The sequence below is a fragment of the Acanthaster planci genome, unplaced genomic scaffold (genome assembly GCF_054643075.1).
Source record: "Acanthaster planci isolate LZ-2023a unplaced genomic scaffold, COTS_SCS Contig122, whole genome shotgun sequence".
Lineage (NCBI taxonomy): Eukaryota > Metazoa > Echinodermata > Asteroidea > Valvatida > Acanthasteridae > Acanthaster > Acanthaster planci.
The window spans coordinates 29315-51376 of NW_028257744.1; the positions used below are offsets into that span (position 1 = coordinate 29315).

The window sequence follows — 22062 nt, forward strand, 5'->3', positions numbered from 1 at the left end:
TCACATTACGACTTGCAGGTGCCTATAGTGCTAGTGCTGTCTCATCGATCGCACTCCATATTTTTAAGCCTAAACAGAAATGAAACTAAAACAGACTGCATGTACCTATGAATTAGCGTGAAGGCCTGTGCTAGAAACCCTGTCACTTCTTGTGAACGCATCCAATTTTTGGGGTACATTTTTGCCAGTATCATTAGCCATGCGTGGCCCAAACATCATCCTTCTGACATTTGTGACACTAGCAGACGACAGTGCATACGTAAGCTTTCAATCAAACTATAATCTTTGGGGCTAAGTTGTCCTAAGCCCAGACATTTAGGGTCAAAGTAAAGGCCTGGGCCTTCGGTCCAGTTCAAAGCTTAATGGTCAACTCCTCCTTCACCTCGGGTCACAACCAAACACGATCTTTCTCCCTTCTCTTCTTTCACAGGGGACGATTAATTCTATTTTTTAACGTGAAAGTGAGACAAAGGATAAAAAAGACCCGACTGGCACACCCCCCTCCCCGCACACAAGCTTTAATTATACATGTACTTATAGCGACAGGGCACAACAGAAATAATGGCAAAAGTGGCGAACTCTCTGACTTCTTTCTATTAATGAAGGGTTTAGTTAGAAATTCGTGGAACCGCACATAAAACACACATACAGTTAATGAAAAGCAAGAATTGACAGACACAAATTTACGATTTACATTGAAAAAGCAATGCATAAGCATGAAGATCTGTTAAGTGATGTGTTCAACAAAACGTATTCTTTTCATCTACAATAACATTTTAAGTGTTATTAGCAAAATCTGTACATTATTAAAAATCGGACCTTCCATTTCCAAGAATATGAAAATCCACAGAGACAAGGACTCAGCTGGCAGCCAGAGCACATCCAAAACTAAATGTCAGGCCTGGGTACTGGGGAAAACGTTGGCGGTTGTGTCCAAAATATTTCGGATTTAACAACTTTCTGAAGGGGATTAAGGCTACTTATGAGGGCTTGTTGCCAGCTGCGGCGGAACAATTTTCAAAGTCAGGGGAGGGCGGTTGTTAAGACCATCGGATATCAGTCATGAATAGGTCGATCCATTAAGCCTCATCCAATTATAGGTCCTGCAGAAAAGGGGAGGGGCAGGCCTCCAGTCGAAAAGAGGGGGGGCATCGCCCCCCCCGCCACTGCTTGTGGCACGTCAACATTTCACTTTCTCAGCTGGGCGAAATTTAAGAGCAACATAATTTACAACTCCGTTGACTGCGAGTGCACGCGTGAACCACAGCAATTTTTGGGCCTGTGAAGAATAGCGACTTCAATGCGTGCTGAATGCTCATGCCCACCTTATTAAGGTATATTCAATGGTCCCATCATTGAATATACCGCAGAAGTTGATAACATTACAGTATATTTCACGGCTGCCTGACTAAATAAGACCTAATTCATGGCCTATCACTCTGCTGACGGGGATGTATGCACGCATTATGTAATATGGGACAATCAGCGTCCATCTGTCTGTCCGTGCACCGCATCCAATGACCCGTGCCTCACAATGTTGCTATATGTACACTGTTTGTATATGAACAAGTACATGTACGTGGTAGAGTTTAGAACGGACTCTATCACAACCATGCAAGTCCACCAGTAGCGTATCTGGCGTTTGGCTCGGGGCAGGGGAATTCAAAACGCCAATGCAATCTCAGGCTCAATTAACATGATAATGGGGAGAAAAATATCCTTTTTTATATAAATATACGGGAAAAAAATAAATAAAAAGAATCAAAAGTCCGCCGGTTGGGGCAAGTTGCGCCCTTCCGAACGCCACTGAAGTCCACTCCAAGTCATTGTAACAAGCCCTGTAAAGTGCGACAAAAGCTCTCATTCTGTTCGTTCAGCTCATTTGGCATCATGAATGTTTTGATATGAAATGGATGACAAATACAAATACATGTCCTGCAAAGTGTTGTAGTCTTGAACTTTTCAAGTACCAAGTCCACAGAATTTTGAAATGGTTTAAGGTTGTGCGTGGACACACCTGAAGAGCATGTCCCTTGGACAGTGCATGCATAAAGACTACAGAATTAGAGAAATTCAGACATTAACAAATAGTTTAATGAGAAAGTATTCGAAAATTACTCCGTTGAGTACTTTTTGAGTACTTCTCTCATTAAAATTTACTTTTTACTGAGTGGTTTATACACATGCACTCTTGACTGCAATTTGTCATTTTGATAATTTTTAGCTGAATTAAATAATCTAAAATACTTATTGGTTGTTTTCTTGCCTTTTTTAATTTAAAAATGGTGTTGCATTTTAAGATTGGGTGAGCAGGTCTTCAGACTACATGTACGGTACAATATTTAGGTAGACTCTGGCTTTCCCTGGCCAGCTTGGAATGTTTTTGGCCTTGTTTACTGGTCTCCCTCCCCAATCCATTTATATTTTCATCTCAGTGTTGTTTCATTTTTCATGGTATTGCCTTTGTTAATATTCTAATGATGGCCGAATAAATAATAACAATAATTCAATAAAGCCAATCGGATTTGGGCTGTTGACATTCTCCAGCGCCATGGTTGAGACCATCACAGGACCAGAGAAAAGACCAATTGTTGGGCAACAACGAGATCAGGCACGGGCTTGGTCAATCACAAAGGAATGTCCTTAATTCAGTTTAGCTGGTGAAATCAATACAGACTGGCGATTTGATACTCCTCCTTTGGGTCACCTCCAGGTTCTTTGGCGGGAAGTTCGGCCCAACCACTAACCATTGCACAGATGAAGTGCCAGCATTAAAATTTCTTTATTTCTTAACAATCAACTCGATTATAGTTCAAGCATGGGGTAAATGTGTTTTAAGGAATTCCTTGGGGGATGATGAAGGAGATGGCATCTGCTGTGGCGCCCCACCTCGCTCTGTTCAGCTGAAATAACGTGATCCAGGCCACAAGAGCTGCGGTCCATATGACCGATCCTATACAGGACTTGATCAAATCTGAGGGAAGGAGGTACGAACCAGAGGCATTAGTGATTTGGAGATGACAGATTCAGTGCAGGACTTGCACTGATATGGTAACTGTAGGTGAGCTGGATTTCATAGTTCAGTGAGCCAAACTGGCCTGGCTCAGGCTGTAAACAACACACAAACCAATGGGAAATCCATGTAGCCGCTATAATTACTGGCAGCTTCCTGCAGTTCCATATAAGTGTGTGTTAATTTGAGCCACAGCCATGCACAGTTGGACATACATGTACATGTATGTACCTGTAGACTTGGGCTGAGTCTCAGGCTACGTCCAAAACAGCACTGCACTGCTATCCAAGGCTATGGCTACAGACTGTTGTTTACATGTACACGTATTATGAAACAGATAGACACAGCCACAGAACAAGTGATTCGGATGTTGTCTGTGACCAAGACTTCATTTTGCGTGGAAAAGTCCTCAGTGCGAGGCTGTAATGGAACGGTACAATGCATGAAAGATGGACTCTTCACTCAATGTTGGTTCAAACAGTTGCACAGCTTCATCTGATCTTTTTGACTTCTAACACAGAATTTAAAATGCTGCACATCTTAGGAACCTGAGAGACTGAAGATTGAATATTCTGCCATGATTTTGTGTTGCCTGTTTACTTCAGCATGATGGTAAAAGATTGTACCAACTTTGCTTAAAATACATACATTTCTTCATCTGCTTTTGCTCCTCAAAGGGAGGTCGGATGAAAGCTTCTTTGAAGAACCAAATGAAGTTGATGAACCAAAGAAATGGCAAGAGAAAAAAGCCACCTGATGAGAGATGATAAATCGGTAAACTTGTGAAGTGAATTATTTGGTGGAATACTCATGTTTCTTTTGTTTTGTTACTTTATTTTGCCTTTTGTTTGGTATGAAGCAAAGAAAAACATACTGTCATATTTCTAAACTTTATGTTTCAAATTTAATGTGGTTCGAAATATGTATGGTTATCATTTACATGTATGTCATGCATGCAAATTATGTTATTTGAACTTCTACAACAAGAGATATTGGAATGGAAGGCCTTTGGGTCACAATTTTTTGATAATTTAGATTTTTAATTCCAGGCATGTCCAATGCCTCTTGGTATTGTCCTGTTTATAAGTGCAATTCATGAGCTTAGCAGTAGGGTACTCAGGCATTATATTCCCCCAGGGTCCTGGGTCCTGCAAGGTGAACAGAGGGCTCAATATAGCTAGGCTTTTCGCAGAACAGTAGACAAATTTGATGTATGACTATGGTCCCCTATGGATCCTAAGTAAAGCGCACAAATAAAGTGTGATGTCATCAGTAGGTACTGTACAGGTACATGCAAAGATGTAAGCCTGCTGTTACTTAAAACGTAGGAAAAAGTTGTGTACTTACCTATGTAATATTTACGACATAATTCCAATTTGTCTGCATCAGGAACTTTATCTAGATTCATGCTGAACTGAGTCCACTGTGTACGTAAGAAAATACCACAACATTTGAAATCCACCTACATACTTAATGTTCAAGTACAATGCAGGCCTATTTAAATAACAATGGTAACATCCTGCAGTTCACTGCCAATCTCTAATTTGTGGTTTAACAGATTATCTTAACAAGAGCAGAGTCCCTCCACATCCCCCCTTCATGCAAATGTAGTTCAGTGCTGTAACGATGGAAAATGGGAGATGTGTTACGGCTGCCGTAACAATAGCCACTTCGTTTTGTTAATCTTAGTGTACTCACAATGGCTGAGTTGACATGCTATGATGTTATTGTTATCAATTTAAATTTCAGACGGCTGTTAAGCCCCGTAACCAGCAAATTTTAAGGGACAATTAGTGTTGTCCGTATATGGATCACTTTCCAAAGATTTTGTTTACTTAACAAAATATTAGTTATTGTTCAACTCAGGTAGGCCTACATGTGCAATGTATGAAGTAAGAGGGAATGAACACAGGAAGTATGACGTACATGTACAGTCATGACAATTACCGGGCACGGCCGTACGTCTAGCCTAGGCTATAGTACTGCACTGAATAGTTTACATTTCCACAGAATGCAATGCTGCAGTTAAAAAATCACTGACTGAGAACAGAAACCCTTAAGGTTTAACTAACCTTCCGAACGTATACAAATCAAAGGCAGCAAGGTATACTGTAAGTCTGTACACTGTGCTTGAATTTTGGACGAAAAGCCAGTTTCCGTGGTCGCTGATGTCACTCACACGGGATGTGCAGTTGAGCGGAAAATATTGTTATGGACAAACAAGTGGCTTCATCAAATTTTGAAATAATAAATAAATTTCTCAAGCAAATAAATTTATACCAAAATTAAATAAGGAAAAAAATATTTTACTTTGAAATTATCTGAATCTGAATTTTGATTACCTCGATAGATATTCGAAGTCTTGAACGAGACCAATCAATTTCTCATTTACAATAATAAACTGACTACATGTCCTCTTTTAAGTTTATACGACGCAAATTCATTATTTCTTTACCTTGTGAAATTCTGCTTCATCCTTATTTACAGTGCTGTATTCTACCGTTATAACAGTGTAATCGTATTTTCTATGCTTAGCACCCTAACAAGAAAATTCCTTGAAAGTAAACCACGATTTTACGCATAATGAGTTCGAAGTTTCACTAGAAACTCATTGTGATCCAATTGCTCTGCCTGATCGTAACTTAAGCGAGGGACAGTAAAGCCAGTCGAAACACACACAGCTTTAAGATGGCGGAATACCTTGCGTCGATTTTTGGAACAGAGAAAGACAAGTAAGTTTACCTAAGTTATCTTGAAATAAGTATTGTTCCTATATGACTGAAAACTATTTAAGTATAGTCTCTCTTGGGTTTGTTGTTCCCTTTGTTATTACACTGATAGTTAAGGTAAACGGGCCAAATACGTTGTCTGCGGTAACGCCGCAGTTCAAGCATGTGTCATGTGCCGCTGGGGTTGTAGGCCGCCCTAGCGTTGTACTTATTTAATACGACAACCAACTTGAGCGCACACTGGGCTCCCACTTTGTTCCTTAAATGAACCTCGTAGTTCTAGGCTGGGTTTGGGAACACACGACTTGATGCTGATTTTAAGCTGCATGGAGAGGCGGAGTTTAATTTTGGCAATAACCTTGCACAAATACCGCCAACAAACAAATTAATGATCTCCCATTTTTCACCCATGTTTGGCATGTTTGGAAAGAGTTCTGTATCATGTGTATCAAGTAATCATTTCCATATACATGTACTATGTATTGATATTTTCCTTAGCAACTACTAAAAAGTTTAATCTGGTCATAATTCTACTTCTACATTGGTAGTGGTAATTGATGATCAGTCTCCACATTATATCATGCCATGCTGGTGAATAATCACTAGGCCCCAATTTAGGTCCATTTTATCTAGTCTTAAAACATGGTGAATATTCCTGGACCCATTCTGTCATAGCCTATACAACTTAAGGTTACTTCAAGGTCTGGAAGTAATACAACTGCCAGGTGATGACTGGATACAGAATTCCTTTCTTGAACTCAGTGATATCACAGAATTGAATGTAAAATACAATGTACTTGCATTCATATCATTTGTACCAAGCCTTACAAAATGCTTCACAGTCACTTCGCCCCATTTCCACTTCGCCCCATCCCCACTTCACCCCATTTCCACTTCGCCCCATCCCCACTTCACCCCATTTCCACTTCGCCCCATCCCCACTTCACCCCATTTCCACTTTGCCTCATCCGTGCTCGAGTGTGTTACATGCTTCTTCAAAACGTGGTCAAGAGAGGAGTTTCACAAACGACATGGAGTTTATACATGTAGAAAACTCTACGACATTCACTAAATTAATGTCAACTGCGTTGTCCATGGTGAATTAAAACATATGGTTGAACTACATGTAGCATAGGGTTTATTTCTCATCCACTTCAAGTTTATTTCAAAGCAGTACACAATTCTGTATACATCATTCTGATAATTGTCAAGATAGACAGCTGTGCCCCAGCCATCGGATAAACCTCAGTGCGCTGTAGTAGGACATTTTGTGGAAACCAGCTCGCCTCAAGTATGAGCAAAACAACCTAAAATTAAACTCGTGAACACAGAAAGTACACACATCTGTAGACAAGGCACTACCGTTAAGTTCTGTGAATTAATGTGAAGAAATCTTGCAACATCAATGTTTTTTTTTCGATGCGTGAGGTCACGTACATGTACGGTCGCCGCAGAATGAATAAACTGGTTGCTACACTCCGTCATGCATTCTCTTGCATGGGTGCGGCGTGGCGGGAACCAGTGCTATGAGCACGTGTTTTTACCACAGCGATAGCGAAACACGAAGAGAACTCATGAAACTAACAGAAGTTGCCTTTCAAATGTGGCAAATGTAACTGGGAAAACATGTAAACACAAGCGTAATAATGGGAAAAATGTCATTCTTAGGTGTTTGTGAAGACAGAAAGACAACAGGAGTTATTTATTTGTCTTTCTTATATTTATTAAATTTGTTTTTTCTAATTTGCCAATAAAAATGTTAGGGTCTTCTTGCCGAAAACCTTGGGTCTGTTGGAAAATCGGAGGCATTGTTTTGGCCTTTGCAAGTTAGATTCTCTGACCGTTATTTGGGTACTCAAATGTCAATGTTTTTATTTGTTGCATCTACTGTAGGCCTACATGTACATGTGTGCCTGTGTTACTAAAGAACAGAATGATTAAAAATCAATGGGGCAAAGTAGAAATGGGGCGAAGTGGGAATTGGGCGAAGTGGGAATGGGGCGAAGTGGAAATTGGGCGTAGTGGGGACGGGTTAAAGTGGTTAGGGGCGAAGTGGGAATGGGGCGAAGTGACCGACACCCTACAAAATTGGTGACCAGTTGACGCTCAATGTGCAGAACCTCAATTCTCATGAAAATAATGAGTGCCTACTAGCATGCACTGTTGCCATTTAGACTGCACAAGAAATATTTGTAGGTTTGTAAACTCTGATTCTGCTTGTTTAGCCCCCCATATTTAAATACTTCCTGTTTCCCCACCTACCCTACTTTGATGATGCGGCTGTACATTTTGGGAGGATGTGAAATTGGATTTATAAAAACTAATAATTTTATCTTAATTCGAATGTTTTGTCTTCGAAAGATTCCATGTCGTTCATTGTAAAATGCATGTTTCTTTTACTCTTCGGAACATTCAAGTCATTTGAAATAAATACAACCTGACCTCTCTTGCTGTTATTTTTAACAAGTTGACAAATGTTGCGGAATTGAATCAATACATGTACATGTACCTGAGTTTTAAAAGTGTTAAAAACTCTACCCACCTACACTGTTCTGAGACGCCATGTAATGGGAAGCAGAACTTTTTTAAAAGGGGACTGAGAGTCGTTTTGTTTGTGGGGGGTTATGTGTTTGTTCTATTTGTTTTGATTTTATGTTTTAATGTTTAATAGGCAACGTACTGTACATGTGCCTGTAAGATTACATTTGAGTCTGATTTTTTTCCTGCCAAAGGGTCAACTGTTCCTTCTACTTCAAGATTGGAGCTTGTCGCCATGGTGACCGTTGCTCACGACTTCACAACAAGCCGACGTTCAGTCAGACCATAGTGCTGTCCAACATCTATCAGAATCCACAGAACACTGCACAAAGCGCAGATGGATCACACAGTAAGATGAACTTCTCGTTAGTTAAGAATTCCTCCAGGTTGTGTGGTTTCCACGGTTACTGGACGTCTTAGTCTTTGAGAGGAGATTACCTGATGTCATGGCTGAAGGGCTTGGTTTTCTCAAACATGTCTGATAAATTAACATAGAATAAAGAGCCTTTCTGTGTACCGCATAGTAATGGATTTCTGTACACTAAAAAAAAGACTTCCAACATGTTCTTTGCGTCAGGGAGTACATGTACATCCATAACGAAAAATACATCTTGAAATACATCTGACTCAGACCAGCCAGCCAACCATAGCAAGATTGGTGGTTGAGTGGTTAAAACGCCTGCACTGGTAAGCAGGAGGTTGTGGGTTAGAGTCCCGCCCGAGTAACCTTGTGGATGTTTTGGCAAGCTCTCAGACAAGCACTGACTATACATGTATACATTGGGTAAGGGCAAAACCAGTAATCAGAATTAAAGAAAGACTATCTGATGGGACTTTGGAGTTGTAACACAATTGGATCCTGTTTGTTCACATTTGTCCTAGTTTCCAACATTTCTGATGTGGAAATGCAGCAGCACTTTGACGACTTCTTTGAAGAAGTTTTCACGGAGCTAGAAGAGAAGTACGGGGAGATTGAAGAGATGAATGTGTGCGATAACCTAGGTGATCATCTGGTGGGCAACGTCTATGTCAAGGTGAGTTTACTGCGAGTGTGAGTATGTGTATGTCAAGGTGAGTTACTTGAGTGTGAGTATGCCAAGGTAAGCTACCTTGAGTGTACATGTGTGTCAGGGTGAGTTACTTGAGTGCAAGTACATGTATATCAAGGTAAGATATATCAGTACATGTACTTGAGTGTGAGTACCATGCCAAGGTACATGTAAGCTACCTTGAGTGTATGTCAAGGTGAATACGTTCAGACTAAGTTGGTGCGATTTGGACTCCCAAGAATCAGTAGATTAGCAAATGTTACGCCAAAGATAACAATCTCCCCCTGCAGCAACAAACCATAAGATAACGTGTGGATAAAACTGGCCTCATTTCTGTGCGTAGTTTATTCATTTTGACCTTATGCGTAGGCTACCTGCAAATCTTTTGCGCGCATGCAGTGTACTCGCTGGAGACACATACATGTACATGTACTCATCACTTATACTGAACTGACTAAAAATACCAATAAATGATTCAGGTTTTTTAGTCATCTCTGAAATTATTTTTTTAACTTACACAATGAATCAAATACCATGCGAAATAAGTTACGTTTATGTCCGCATAATAGACAAGGTATCCGCAGGAGATGCAACCTCGTTGTGTATACCCGCCTTGTTTCTAAATCACAGTTCCTGATATGAAACCCTTTTTGTCAGGATACACGTAACTACACATGTGCTTGTTGCTTCATTTTGGTTTGGTATGCTTGATGGTACCAGCAGAGCTTTCTTGTCTGAACAAGGCATGTTTTAGATTATGCACTCACAGGTTTTTTTCTGAACTCTGCCCAAAGTCAATTAAATTGGAATCAAATTTTTCCATGTCTGAATGTACCCTAACTTTGGGTTTGAATACGTCAAGTGGAGTCACCTTTTAGTATCAATTAGTACATCAGTCCGAGTTACCTTGTGTATGTACTGAAAGATCCAAGACATCATTGTGTGTGAAACCATTGGTGAACATCTGATGGCTTATGTGTGTGTCAAAGAGTTTCGTAAACCCTATAAGAGCTGGGGGGTTTATAGTCAATTCTCACTCGACATTTTTTCTGATATCGATGCAGTGTATTATCTTCAGGAGTTGAGCCTTTAGGAGTTTTAAGAGTAACTCTTTGTGGTCATTTTGAAATTAATTGTTCAAAAATCGAGCATGCCGTTCTCACACAGCGTGCATTTATTAAGACAGGTCAGCCCAAAATGTGTATTTTTTCCACTGCAGTGCTCAGTGCACCCAGGCTAGCATGCACGTCGCGTTGAACTTCAAATGACCATAAAAACAAAACCATTTGCCTGATTCACACTTGTAATGATAAGGAGGGTCTTTACACGTACACGTAGCATGCCAAGATTCTAAGAAACAAGAGCGGCACAGCTGAGTTCTTGGGGATCCCTTCCCCCCCAGCTACTGTGAGATGGGATTGAGCATCATGCGCACACACTGAGGAGGAACGTGCCATGGTGAGCTAGAATGAGGATGGAGGGATTTGAGAGAGAAATGTATTGCAGAGGTTAACATTACATGTAACTACAATCCCTTGGTGGCCATATGGCCAGTGAGGAAGTGCACCGCACAGGCCCTCGTGAAAATTTGGTGGCCCAGGTTGAGTACACGTAATGAAATTGATCAGGCCCGGTGACCGCACATGTCCATTTGCGTCAGTGGAACTTCTCTACCAAAACAGATGATTGGTCAGCCTGGCTGGATTTAAATGCACTTTTTGAGGCCAAAAAAACTAGTTCTGCTTCTGGTTATTGGACTGATCATAAATTTTTGGCGCGACCATAAAATTTATATCAGTATTACAGAAAAACACATTTAAAAATTTAAAAAACAAACAAAAAAAATCCTCTCTGTCTTTCCTGTCTTCACAAAACACCTCTCAACAATTTTTCACTTGAAAAAACTTGTAATTTTTGTTTTCCTGCTTACATTCACAACATTTGGAAAGTTCGTTCTGTTGTGTCACAAGTTCCTTTCTCATTTTGCTGTCATGGAGGTGAAAACACACAAGCAGTTTTGCTTGATGCAAAGAAACAAGGCTTCACTGGTTCCCACTGCGTCGCGCCACTGAAAAAGAAGGCTTGATGGTAACGTGGCAACCATTCCATGCATCCCGGTCAAAATACACCGTGTAATGTTCACCATGTTCGCCACACATGTACTCACAGGCAACTTTACAGCATCCCATTGAAAAAACATGATACCTCAGGAAGAATTTTACAACGTAATTCCCAAAACTTGATTTGTTGTCTCTATATGTATTTTTTGTGTTCACAAATTTACGGTAATTCGAGGTTATATTGCTTGTTTGTGACGATCGCCCCGATGCAGACTCAACGCGACATGACCTGCAAAGGTTTCATTGGTGTCCATGGGAGATAACGTTAAACTGGCATTGTTAGAAAATGATACCAGCCAACATATCAGTACTCAGGTCAGGCTGTATGCGCGACTGTGCAATGAACAGAAAGGTATGCCGCAGGCTACATGTGTACATATATGTGGCACACACCCCTGGCGCATTGTAGCAGGCAATCGCAGCCACCCGTCTGTGGAATTATACCATCAACTCAGAAGTTCTGTGCCCATGATCTGAAAGAAGAGTCGTAAAATGTGATTAAAGTTTTGAAAATGTGACAATGTACCTCAAATGACCACTGTCCCACTGGGTCATCATTTTTGGAGAATGCAGTGGCCCGATGAATGTTTTGGTGGCCCCGGTCCAGCGGACCACTGTTAATTTCGACGCCTGTATTGGATAACCGTGGTGTCAATCTGTCAGTCAACTCATGTGTCAAGGTTACACAGTATGAAGTAGTTACAAACGTATTCAGGGTGTGGCATTAGGCATTTGTGCCATGGCGTAGAGGCCTGATGAGCAGGGGTAACTACCATGTGAAATAGTGTGATCTTGCCTGAGCTATCTATGAATATTCATGAATCCCCCCATAACCACCCTACACCGTCCATTTTGCAGTATCGGCGCGAGGAGGATGCAGAAGCCGCTGTGAATGATCTCAACAATCGATGGTTTAATGGTCAGCCAATCAGAGCAGAGCTGTCCCCGGTGACGGACTTCCGTGAGGCCTGCTGTCGTCAGTATGAGATGGGGTAAGAATACAAACAGGCAACTGTGCTCTGTCCTTTCAGCTGAAATCTGTGCAGTAAACATAATCCTGTCATCCCATCACCTGTAATACGGGCGATTCTCAATACAGCACGCCACCAAGAGTTTGCCACAGACAGGCCACTTTTCAAGGCTAGGGTCGACATGCTGCCACGATTAAGTGCACTGTGTACATAATTTGGGGATATTTGATTGATTGAGGCATTCCCCGCACCACACAAAACAACCATTTTGGCTACCTAACACCCATTGGCAATAGGCAGTTTTGAATTATCAACCAGGATAAACATTCCGCAAAATTCAAATTTTCTGCGCATGGCGCAGTTAGTGAATGAGAGTTTGTTGACTATTTATCCCATAATGCACTGCGAAAAGACCTTTCCATGACAAGCTCTTGGTGGCGCACTGCATTGTGCCTGTACTGCAGAGTGCATTTGTCAATGGAAATTCTAATTCACATGACATGAATGCATCTGAATTGCATTTGAGGTCCAGCAATCAAGTCCATCCAATATCACATTGTCTCAAGACCAGTCACAAGCTATAGACATGAACTGTGACAAGGAACACGTATTCGTTTGTCACTATACCACCAGTAACTCAAGATTGGACTTCTCATCGACCTCTCTACAAGACAGATGTTGCATATAGGATGTCAGTGTGCGCTAGACTGTTGACTAGATGCACGTCAAAATGGTGGTGATTTCTGATAAAAATTTCTTTTGAAACTGCAGTTTTTATATCCGGATTTCATGCCATGTCATGGTTTGGAATATTTGTGCTTCCTTTGGATGGACAGGAGGCCAGTCTACTGTAGATTTCTCAGATGTTCATCATGTTCATGATGTAATCATTTACACCTGAAGATGGTGAGAGGCAGGGTTGTAGTTAAGTCCATCATAAGTCCCTTCACAAGTCTAGCATGTCTAGTCACAAGTCCCTTCACCAGGCCAGTCAGAAGTAACGGTGCACATGACAAAGGAATGCTTTGGTCACAGCTCATTTGAATAGCTTGTGAATTTGCTTAAGACCGGATGACTTATGATGGACTTGTGATGGACTTACAGGGACTTGTGATGGACTCCAATACAACTCTGGTGGTAGGCAAGTGAGGTAAAGTGGCTTGCCCAAGAACATGGCATGTAGCAAACAGCTGCGTGTAGATTTTTAAAGCGTTAAACACCCGTATAAGTGGATATATGCAGTTTGTAAAATACCTGTTATTGTTACGCTGTGACCATGAGTCGCAGACTGCTGTGTTCTGTCTTTGGGAGAGTGTGGCGCTGATCGACTTCTCTTGAAATTTTCAGGGAGTGCACCCGCGGCGGCTTCTGCAACTTCATGCACCTGAAGCCCATCTCCCGCGAGCTTCGACGGGAACTCTACGGCCGGCGCAAGCGAAGCCGGCGCTCCCGTTCCCGCTCACGTAGCCGAGAAAAAAGAGGGCGTTCTCGTTCCCGGAGCCGAGAACGCCCTCGTCGACGCGATAGGTCCAGGGATCGGGAACGCTCAGGCCGTTTCTAGGCGTCCCCCCCACCAGTGCATGTTGATCCATAGGAGTCCACCCCTTTCGAAGTAGGCCTACTTTGAAGTATGAGGAACTTTGTAGTAGGGCTCATATTGAATCCACTACTCAACGCTGGCTTTTATTATTAAGCCTCATGCTGTTGGATACAAGGACATTCCTTGGTTACTTTTGTATCCACAGTCTTGTAGGAAATTTCCTAGTGACAGTATTTACGATGACCACTGATCTGTGACATAATTGCTTACACCACAAACCGACACTTAATTCTTGAGTGTGCTCCGTTTGCATAAAATTTTCAAATCCACATAAGTGTGCTCTGGCACAGTCTTAAAATCTGTCGTTAAACACTAAAAGCTCCGGTGTATGTAAGCTTTCAACCACGACTGTGTTTGTAAAGCACTCGGCCACAGCATCTGGCTGTAAGTGCCATCTTAAGTCTCCGGACCTTACTTCGATATCCTCTGTTGTCATAGTGAATTATTGTAGGTTGACTCGGTTTTGCTAATGTTCAGTTCCTGCTGCATTGACTTGGCAGGTGTGTTGGTATGTAAATAGCATTCAGCCTTAAAAGTCCACATATAGCAGCATCCCCTTAATTTGCTGAAATGAAAATGTTCCCATTATCACTTGGGCTCCACTCTTCCACACAATTGTAGACCACTGCAAAATGCAGACAAAAAGCTGTCTTGTATATAATCTTGTCTTGTAGAAGTTAAACATGTAGTTAGCATTTTTTGGCTTACCTAATGTACTCGTGAGAGCAACCAACTTTGTTTCTATGATTTGTTCTGCTTGGAGCGTTTCCTTTGATATGATGTAAAAGTACTCGCAGGAAAACTTCGACATTAATTTTTGTTTGAATTTGTTTGGGGGGTGGGGAATTTATTGAGAATACACAAAGTGGCGAAGTTTACATTTGTTAATTAATGGGATTGTTTTGATTTGTCGCTTTAAAAAAAGTCCTTTCATGGTTTTTGTTTTAAGTTAGACTTGCTGTATGCATTAATACCGTTTTTGAAGTAGACCAAAATAAAAGCTGTTTGTGAAAATTCGAGGAAAAATACTGTTTGTTAAAAAAGATCCTTAATCGGTTGTGGGAATACAGTCGAACCTCGTTAATAAGAGGTCCTTGGGGCTTGGCAAATTACCTTGTAACAGGAACCTTGTATTGTCAGGAATAAAAACAATGAAAGAAAAAGGATTGGGATCTAACATTTCCTTGTTATAAGCAGGATCTTGTATTTACTACGCTCTTATTAACGAGGTTCGACCATATTGTGATGAGTGATGAGTTGTCTCTGTATTGGTCAGGAAAACAATTTTTGACTGCGCTTGATTAAATTGCGTCAGGGTGCGCAATGGGAGAGATTAAAGAATAATACATGTATGCTTCTGACGTCAACAAGGTCCTTATGAATAACTAATTTCCAGCCATGCATTCATTTTGCGTTGGCCGATGGCAAAAGCCAGTGAATGGGCTGCGTCATATTAAAACACAAACATGGTTCTTGCGTGCACAATTAAGTATGCAAATACTTGTACCTTTATTTGCTCTGCGTTGGTCCCACACTGACGTTTTTAGCGAAGAGATCCAATGGCAAATCCCCATTCTTGGACTTTTTTTCCCTTTGGTGATCATCATGCAAGATTTCAATGTGTATACATGTACTATACACTGACAAACTATCAGAAAGAAATCCATACATTGAGTGTTTTGGAAACCCTTGTTGTTTTGCACTAGTTCCAAAATCTTATTAATGGAGCTCGTCATCTGTCTCATCGTCTCTCTTACTCTTACTAGCATTAAAAAAAGACCAATCTAAGATTGACACAGCATTCGTAAAATAGTCACATGAACAGAATTTAATGGATTTCCGATTCACATGCGATTTGTACATATAGGAATAACAACTGTCTCGAGCAAACGCACCGCCTCATTTTGTTGAAAACCACCCCGCGGTGTTCATTGTGTTGGCAGTGATGCGACCGTATAACGCGTGCATTTCCTAAGTCACTCATGAACCAGCAAAGTGCAGTTAGGCCCAAAGGAGGCCCGCTGCTGAGAAAATTGCGCCCTCTGTGGGTTCTGCTCGAGGCTCGTACGAGCGTAAATGATCGATAAGGAATTGAGAATAAAGGTTCGGATCTCCCTCCAGCTCTCTGGATGCCTTTTTCAACTTTCCTAATTTTTGGTTTGCTTGTTTTTTTTCTCTGCAATGGCTTTTTTACCCTTTCCGTGGGGCCTGTTTTTCCCTTATCCATATCGTGCAATCTGTGTTCGCCACATGAAATCCAATTTGCAAACCGCCAAAGAGCGGGGCCGGCTCGTTTCGGAATAAATTGAACGGACTTTGGGCCGCTCGGTATAGAGCGCATCACCGACTTGTCGCACTGTGCAAAGGACGGGCGACACTTCCCTAAATTGACTCCGCGAATCTAATAACACCGAGCCATACGCTCATTCGCCGCAGACCCCGTGGGGAAACAGACCTGGGGAACGAGCGCTGCGCATGTGGTGTCGGTAACCTGAGGGTGGACGGACAGCAAACAGACAACTCGTGAACGAATAGCGTTTTCACCTCGCTGACCGGTCAATCTCAGAGTATCGGAATGCTTTCAAATCTGCCCAGTGCCTGCCAAACTCTTCTTGTTGAATGAGAAGACAGTCGACTGGTGATGTCATTGTGACGCACCCCAGCAGTGCCAGTATTCCGTGACCAGGCCATCGCAGTGGATTGAGAAAGGGGTTGAATTTGCAGAGTATGCGCTAGATAAACGCACTTTGAACTCAAGTCGCTGTCTTCAACCGTGGCCGTAAAGTGCTGTTTATTTATTTTGCCATATTCCGTGTGATGTACATCCGTACATGTAGAACCGTCATCAAGTGATGATGTCGAAGTTTCATCGGTAAAGCATAGAAGTGGTAAGGCTTTTCCTTTGTTTTCATATTTCTGCACATTGAGTATGCAAACGCATATTAATTTTCTAATTTTAACAATTTTGTAACATTGCTGATTTAGTAGAACCTGGACGGCTTTTTCATAAACATTGCAGGTTTTCAAAGATTAGAAAAAAGAACTAAAATTTACTTTTTTCCTATTTTCTTACAGCCGCGGTAGGAGTGAAATATTACAGATAGAACGTATTTGGACTTTGTCTTTGGTATAATTATGATTCCTTGGCATGTTTGTCATACTTTGTGGATTTTCTTTGTGTATTAAAATCTGTCATTTCCTTCTTTCAAGATTAAACTTGAACTCATTGAGACTTGCCTCGGATTCTTTGATAGTTGAGAAGGGGATCATTATCAGTGGAAGGAAAGGTCATTTCGTAATTGTTCATTTATTTCTGAAACCTAACCCTTCACTGCAAAAACTGTGGTGTTAAAATAAACACTTTTTGGTGTATCGGATGACCACACCATAGGGTGCTAATTTAACACTGCTGGCGTTACTTTGAAATGTTACAGTGCACTGGGGGTGTTAGAAGTAAACACCAAATAACACCAAAATGTTAACACAAGTGCAAAGTGTTGTGCAGTCCCCTGATAACACCGGGGGTGTTAAATTTAACACCCCAGCATATTTGTTAGCCCATGGTTATAATCCATGGTTACATACGTCAGCTTTTAACTTTGTAAACATTATCCATGCCCATTATTCCTCAAATGTACGCCAAAGATTGGCAAACCGGATTAAAGTTCGACGTTGCACTCTCAACCCAGGTAACTAATTACATAATGCTTGGACGGTGCGCCATCATGGGTGGAAGGCTGTTATTCTCGAGTGATATGCATGAGTAGACGCTCTATCTGTCCTTTCTTTGTCGCTGAATTTACATAGAACTGCCTCCATGATGTGGCAACGTGCAAGTGCTCTCTGTACACACTCACCAACGGGCAAAAATTATCGTGTGTTTGAAATAATGTGAAGCGATTTGGCAACAATTATTTGAATCTTGAGTTGTATGTCAACGATTGGTAAATTGGCAAAATGCACGAAGGGCTGGTATTGAGGAAAAAAAGGCATTGCAATACCAGCGTACCCATTCACCGTTTCGCCCAAACGGTACCGTGGAAAGGGTGCTTTCTTTGTTTCCCCGTAAAAGAACCTGTTTTGCCAGTCTTCAACACGGCTACGATATGCATGTGAAACTGATTCTCCTTTACCATTCGATTAATAACTCTGGAGGGCTGTTTTGAAATAATATCCGAAAGTCAGCCCGTATATACGCAGCTGACTCAAAAAATCGCATGGTAACAGAAAAAAAGATTTGCACCGTCTTGAAAGGAATATGGCGCTAAATCCCGGACTACAAGTACCTTGAATGTGGCTTCTGGCGACGATCCAGATTTTAGAAAATGCGCAACTTCTCTGCATGTCCCTGCACCATTACAGCAGACAAGGATTTCATTTCTACCCTCAAACCATGGCAACAACTTAGTACTACAGGCTGGTCCTTTGTCACTGATCAGTTTTAAACTCATTTTAGTAAGAGAGAACGGCTAAGGAACGAGACGACCTGGAAATGTGGGAAATTATTGACAGACTGGTACTGTTATTGCGGTCACTCCAATTTGATTTGAAAACCCAGATTTTTGTACCGACAAACATTTTATGTTCTGAAGTATTGACATTCAACGCAAGGTGGAAAAAGGTTTGCTCTAATATTCGAAAGTGTTTCTTGTGTTAGTGATAAAAACATACTTTTCCAATACGCGTGCATTGTACATGACCGCAGCTTCCTGGTTAATTCCCAGAAAGCTTTGTGATTTTAAAGACATGCAGTGACATCAAACCCTGGAGCTCGAGGAGTTGTGTCGATACTGTATTTCATTTCTCCGGCACATGTGAGGGAGTAACTCCTCCCTCAACGTCAAATAAAATTGAAAAAAGGGAGAAAGAAACAAAATCTGAAACAGCGATGTGCGGTTTAACACCTTCTATGTAATCAGAGACCTACACTTAGTCTGGTGTAGTCCCTGGACAACATCCTAGGTGTTACAATAACACCACGGTTTTTGCAATGAAGACTCGTCCGTAACAGACCGACGTTTCTACGGTTCTGCCCCTGTGATCAAAGTGGCTGTCATTTATCAGCATCAAACCATTATTTTTCCCAATTAAAACTAATATGAGACTCCAGCACTCTTGCTATTGGAACTGTTCGTCTCTTCGGATCAACACCAACGGCGCTCGCCTCCTCTCTGTATAACCAGCACTTTTTCATGCTTTACCTGCAAATCTGCGTTACATTCCAAGAAACCCGGATCTGAGCGAAACTGTTACAACGATCCTGCGTTTTATAAGGGATCAGGGGATATTGAAAATCTCCGTAAGATCGCGTTTTTACCATCAACAAAACCAATACAGCAGCGGAGCTCATTATGAAGAATACATATTGTTTTGCTCAAGTAAAAATAAAATTTAAATTGATTTGTGAAACACAGAAGGGTACGCAGTCACTAAGAGTCGGTACAAAAAAGTAAAAGTGTGCAAAAATGATATTAAATGTGTCATTTCCATTAAGAAGGATCTGCATTCAAATCAATATCTCCTCACAATAGGCTTATTTGATAAAAAGCAGTTTCACACACTAGTGTCCTGAGGGTTGCCAATGCACACCACTTAGTAGCGTCGATAAAAGTCACTCACATTGTTCCGTTAAAATGGTCATGCTTTACCACCTCTTACGCGGGCTGCAATCTCGCCTCCATGGACGAGTGTCTAATAGACATGTAACTGGAATCGGTGCGGAGGTAGAGTGCTATTCAGCCCATACAGTCGAACGGACGAAGAACAGTTTCCATGCTGAGCCTTTATAGTTGTCTAAAAGGAATGAATTTTAGCCACGAGTATCGCTCAGTGGACACTCACAGAATGTCACCCAGCATGAGAGACACTGTCGCACAAATTACATGAGTTAAGGAAACACATCTGTGATGTACTTTCTAAAAATAAAAAAGTAAAACGTAAATCAAACACCGTAATCACCTTCTGTTTTCTTTAGGCAGGCATGCAACGTCTCGTTGCATCCAATTTCCTCATTTTAACTTCACACTCATGCCATTGGAAATTGAAGTAAAACATCTTACAAAGTCTTGTAAAGATTGGAATTTCCTCGATTTTTGTCAATGTCCAGTTGCATGCCTGTTTTGAAAATTAAAACGATATTACTCAAAGTAGGTTTATATAGGTGGCCTTAAGTAATCGTTTTGTGGGGTCTGGTTGCAAACTATGACCCGCCGTTTGGGAAAACAGGGCGTAGGGATTGCAGAATTAGGGGTAAATAGTGAACGTTTTAAGCACTGTATCCACAAATGTCTGGTTTCATGAATTACTGGGAAAAGATTAAAATGATGGATTACTGGCCCAAATTTGAGTTTGGGGAATATTGAGAACATCGTCAATGCTGATTTTTAAATTCTCTGTTTTTTAGGGAGCCGGGGGGATTTTTTTTAAATAAAGACCTCTGGAAAATGTTCCTGAATCCCCGCCGCCCATCACAAAGCCAAACAAATCACGGAAGAAGAAATAGATACCCCAAGGGTGGTACTACCGGACCGAGGAACATGAACAATACACATACATTAACTCTAATAGTCCCGAATACTCCGATTTCAATTTGATTTTACATAGTTACACCCTCGGGGGTTTGAGTTAAAATATTTGCATATAGAATACTGTGCCAGAATGCTACACGTATGTTTCCTAGTAGTATACTGTAGAACCAAACTAGCCTATTACTACGTGTACAAAACCCACAGAGGAGAAAAAAATCACAAAGTGTTTTAAAGTACCACTCTGCAATTGAAACACCACACTGTCAACACTGCTGCATACTTTGGTTAAAAAGCCAACACCTTTCTCTCAGTGAAGTCACCAGTGGACATAAGATACACATGGATTTAATTGGGTTTAAAAAGTAAAACTTATATCAGCCCTGGACGAACTTCATTCAGACGTGAAGTCCATGTACGATATGGTAGGCCATGTTTGCCACGAAGAAACAAAAGGCTTAAGGGTTGGAAATTTCAAAATAATTATATTTTTCATATACTTTGAAAAAAATTGAATAAAGGCGATTTGGGTGATATTTCATTTTCCTCTACTTCCAAAACCGAGTAAAACGCTCTGACATTAGCGTCAACAAACAAAAAGGCCATAAAATGTAAAGTAAAACCATTACAAAATTGTACATCCCTTCCTAAAAGTAGTCCGCCCAGTTTGGTTAATGACGCCCAGTGGTTTTTACAATGAACTATAGGAGGGTAAAATAGAAGTTCTGAATAGAAATACACGGCGTAATTGAACAGTGCACCTTTGTAGAGCATCGATAGTGCAGAATTAAAACCTTGGCAAAGAGCTCGTGGTTAGGTGGTACGCGCGCGTTACATGCCTCTTCGACCAATAGGATGTCTTGATTTGCTAAATTCACGCGCGCGCCAAGCTGAAGTATATGCGCGGAGTGCGGTGCCAGCGCAGTTAATGCGTCTAATCGGATTAGTTCAATGTATATAGCCTCCCGGACTCTGCGGTGAAACAGCAGGGAAGTTAAAACGACCGATATGGATACTGCAGAGTCTGAACTGAACAACCTCGATGTTTGCAGTTGGGCATGTGGCCCGATCGACCTGCCCCTAAATATAGACATTAACTTTCATGAAAAATCCCCAAACTGGTGAAGCGGCACGTAGGGCACAGTTTCAGCACCGCGTGCCGCCGTTACCCACCGTCGCCAATCGAAAGGAAGTCACGATGTCGGTGATGAAACGGTTTTTTCCCGTGCCCCGTTCTTATTAAAGGCTGTCATTTATCATCTAAGAGTCGGCGCTAATGCAAAAACCCTTGAATACATCACTAAACGGACGATAGCGGTCCCAGTATCTTAAGTATGCGTCTCTTTTCTATTTACGGTATCTTACATTGATATCGTGTGAACATGATTACTCTTTCCTGGCTGCAATTAAGCCCGGCAGAGAGCCATTCGTAAATGCAGGTCGTGGCTGGCAAAGATTTCAATTCTGTATTTGCATTTACATATCGATGTAATATTTACTTCGGAACAGTTTCTGTAC

At 41.3% G+C, this 22062-nt stretch overlaps 2 protein-coding genes across 2 annotated transcripts; one reads left to right on the forward strand and one right to left on the reverse strand.

Annotated features, from left to right (window-relative positions):
* Positions 1 to 587: 587 nt before the first annotated feature.
* Positions 588 to 5221, reverse strand: LOC147795222 (gamma-secretase subunit PEN-2-like). The gene is made up of 4 exons (XM_087132199.1): positions 5086 to 5221; positions 4361 to 4436; positions 3662 to 3766; positions 588 to 2974 (listed from the first exon to the last, which is right to left on the reverse strand). The coding sequence occupies exons 2-4, from the start codon at positions 4419 to 4421 to the stop codon at positions 2835 to 2837; spliced, it is 306 nt and encodes a 101-aa protein (XP_086988325.1). The 5' UTR covers positions 4422 to 4436; positions 5086 to 5221; the 3' UTR covers positions 588 to 2834.
* Positions 5222 to 5544: 323 nt separating this feature from the next.
* LOC147795223 (splicing factor U2AF 26 kDa subunit-like) lies at positions 5545 to 15046 on the forward strand. The gene is made up of 5 exons (XM_087132198.1): positions 5545 to 5745; positions 8475 to 8629; positions 9163 to 9314; positions 12308 to 12441; positions 13768 to 15046. Exons 1-5 carry the CDS (start codon positions 5702 to 5704, stop codon positions 13979 to 13981), a joined length of 699 nt encoding a protein of 232 aa, XP_086988324.1. The 5' UTR covers positions 5545 to 5701; the 3' UTR covers positions 13982 to 15046.
* Positions 15047 to 22062: the final 7016 nt, after the last annotated feature.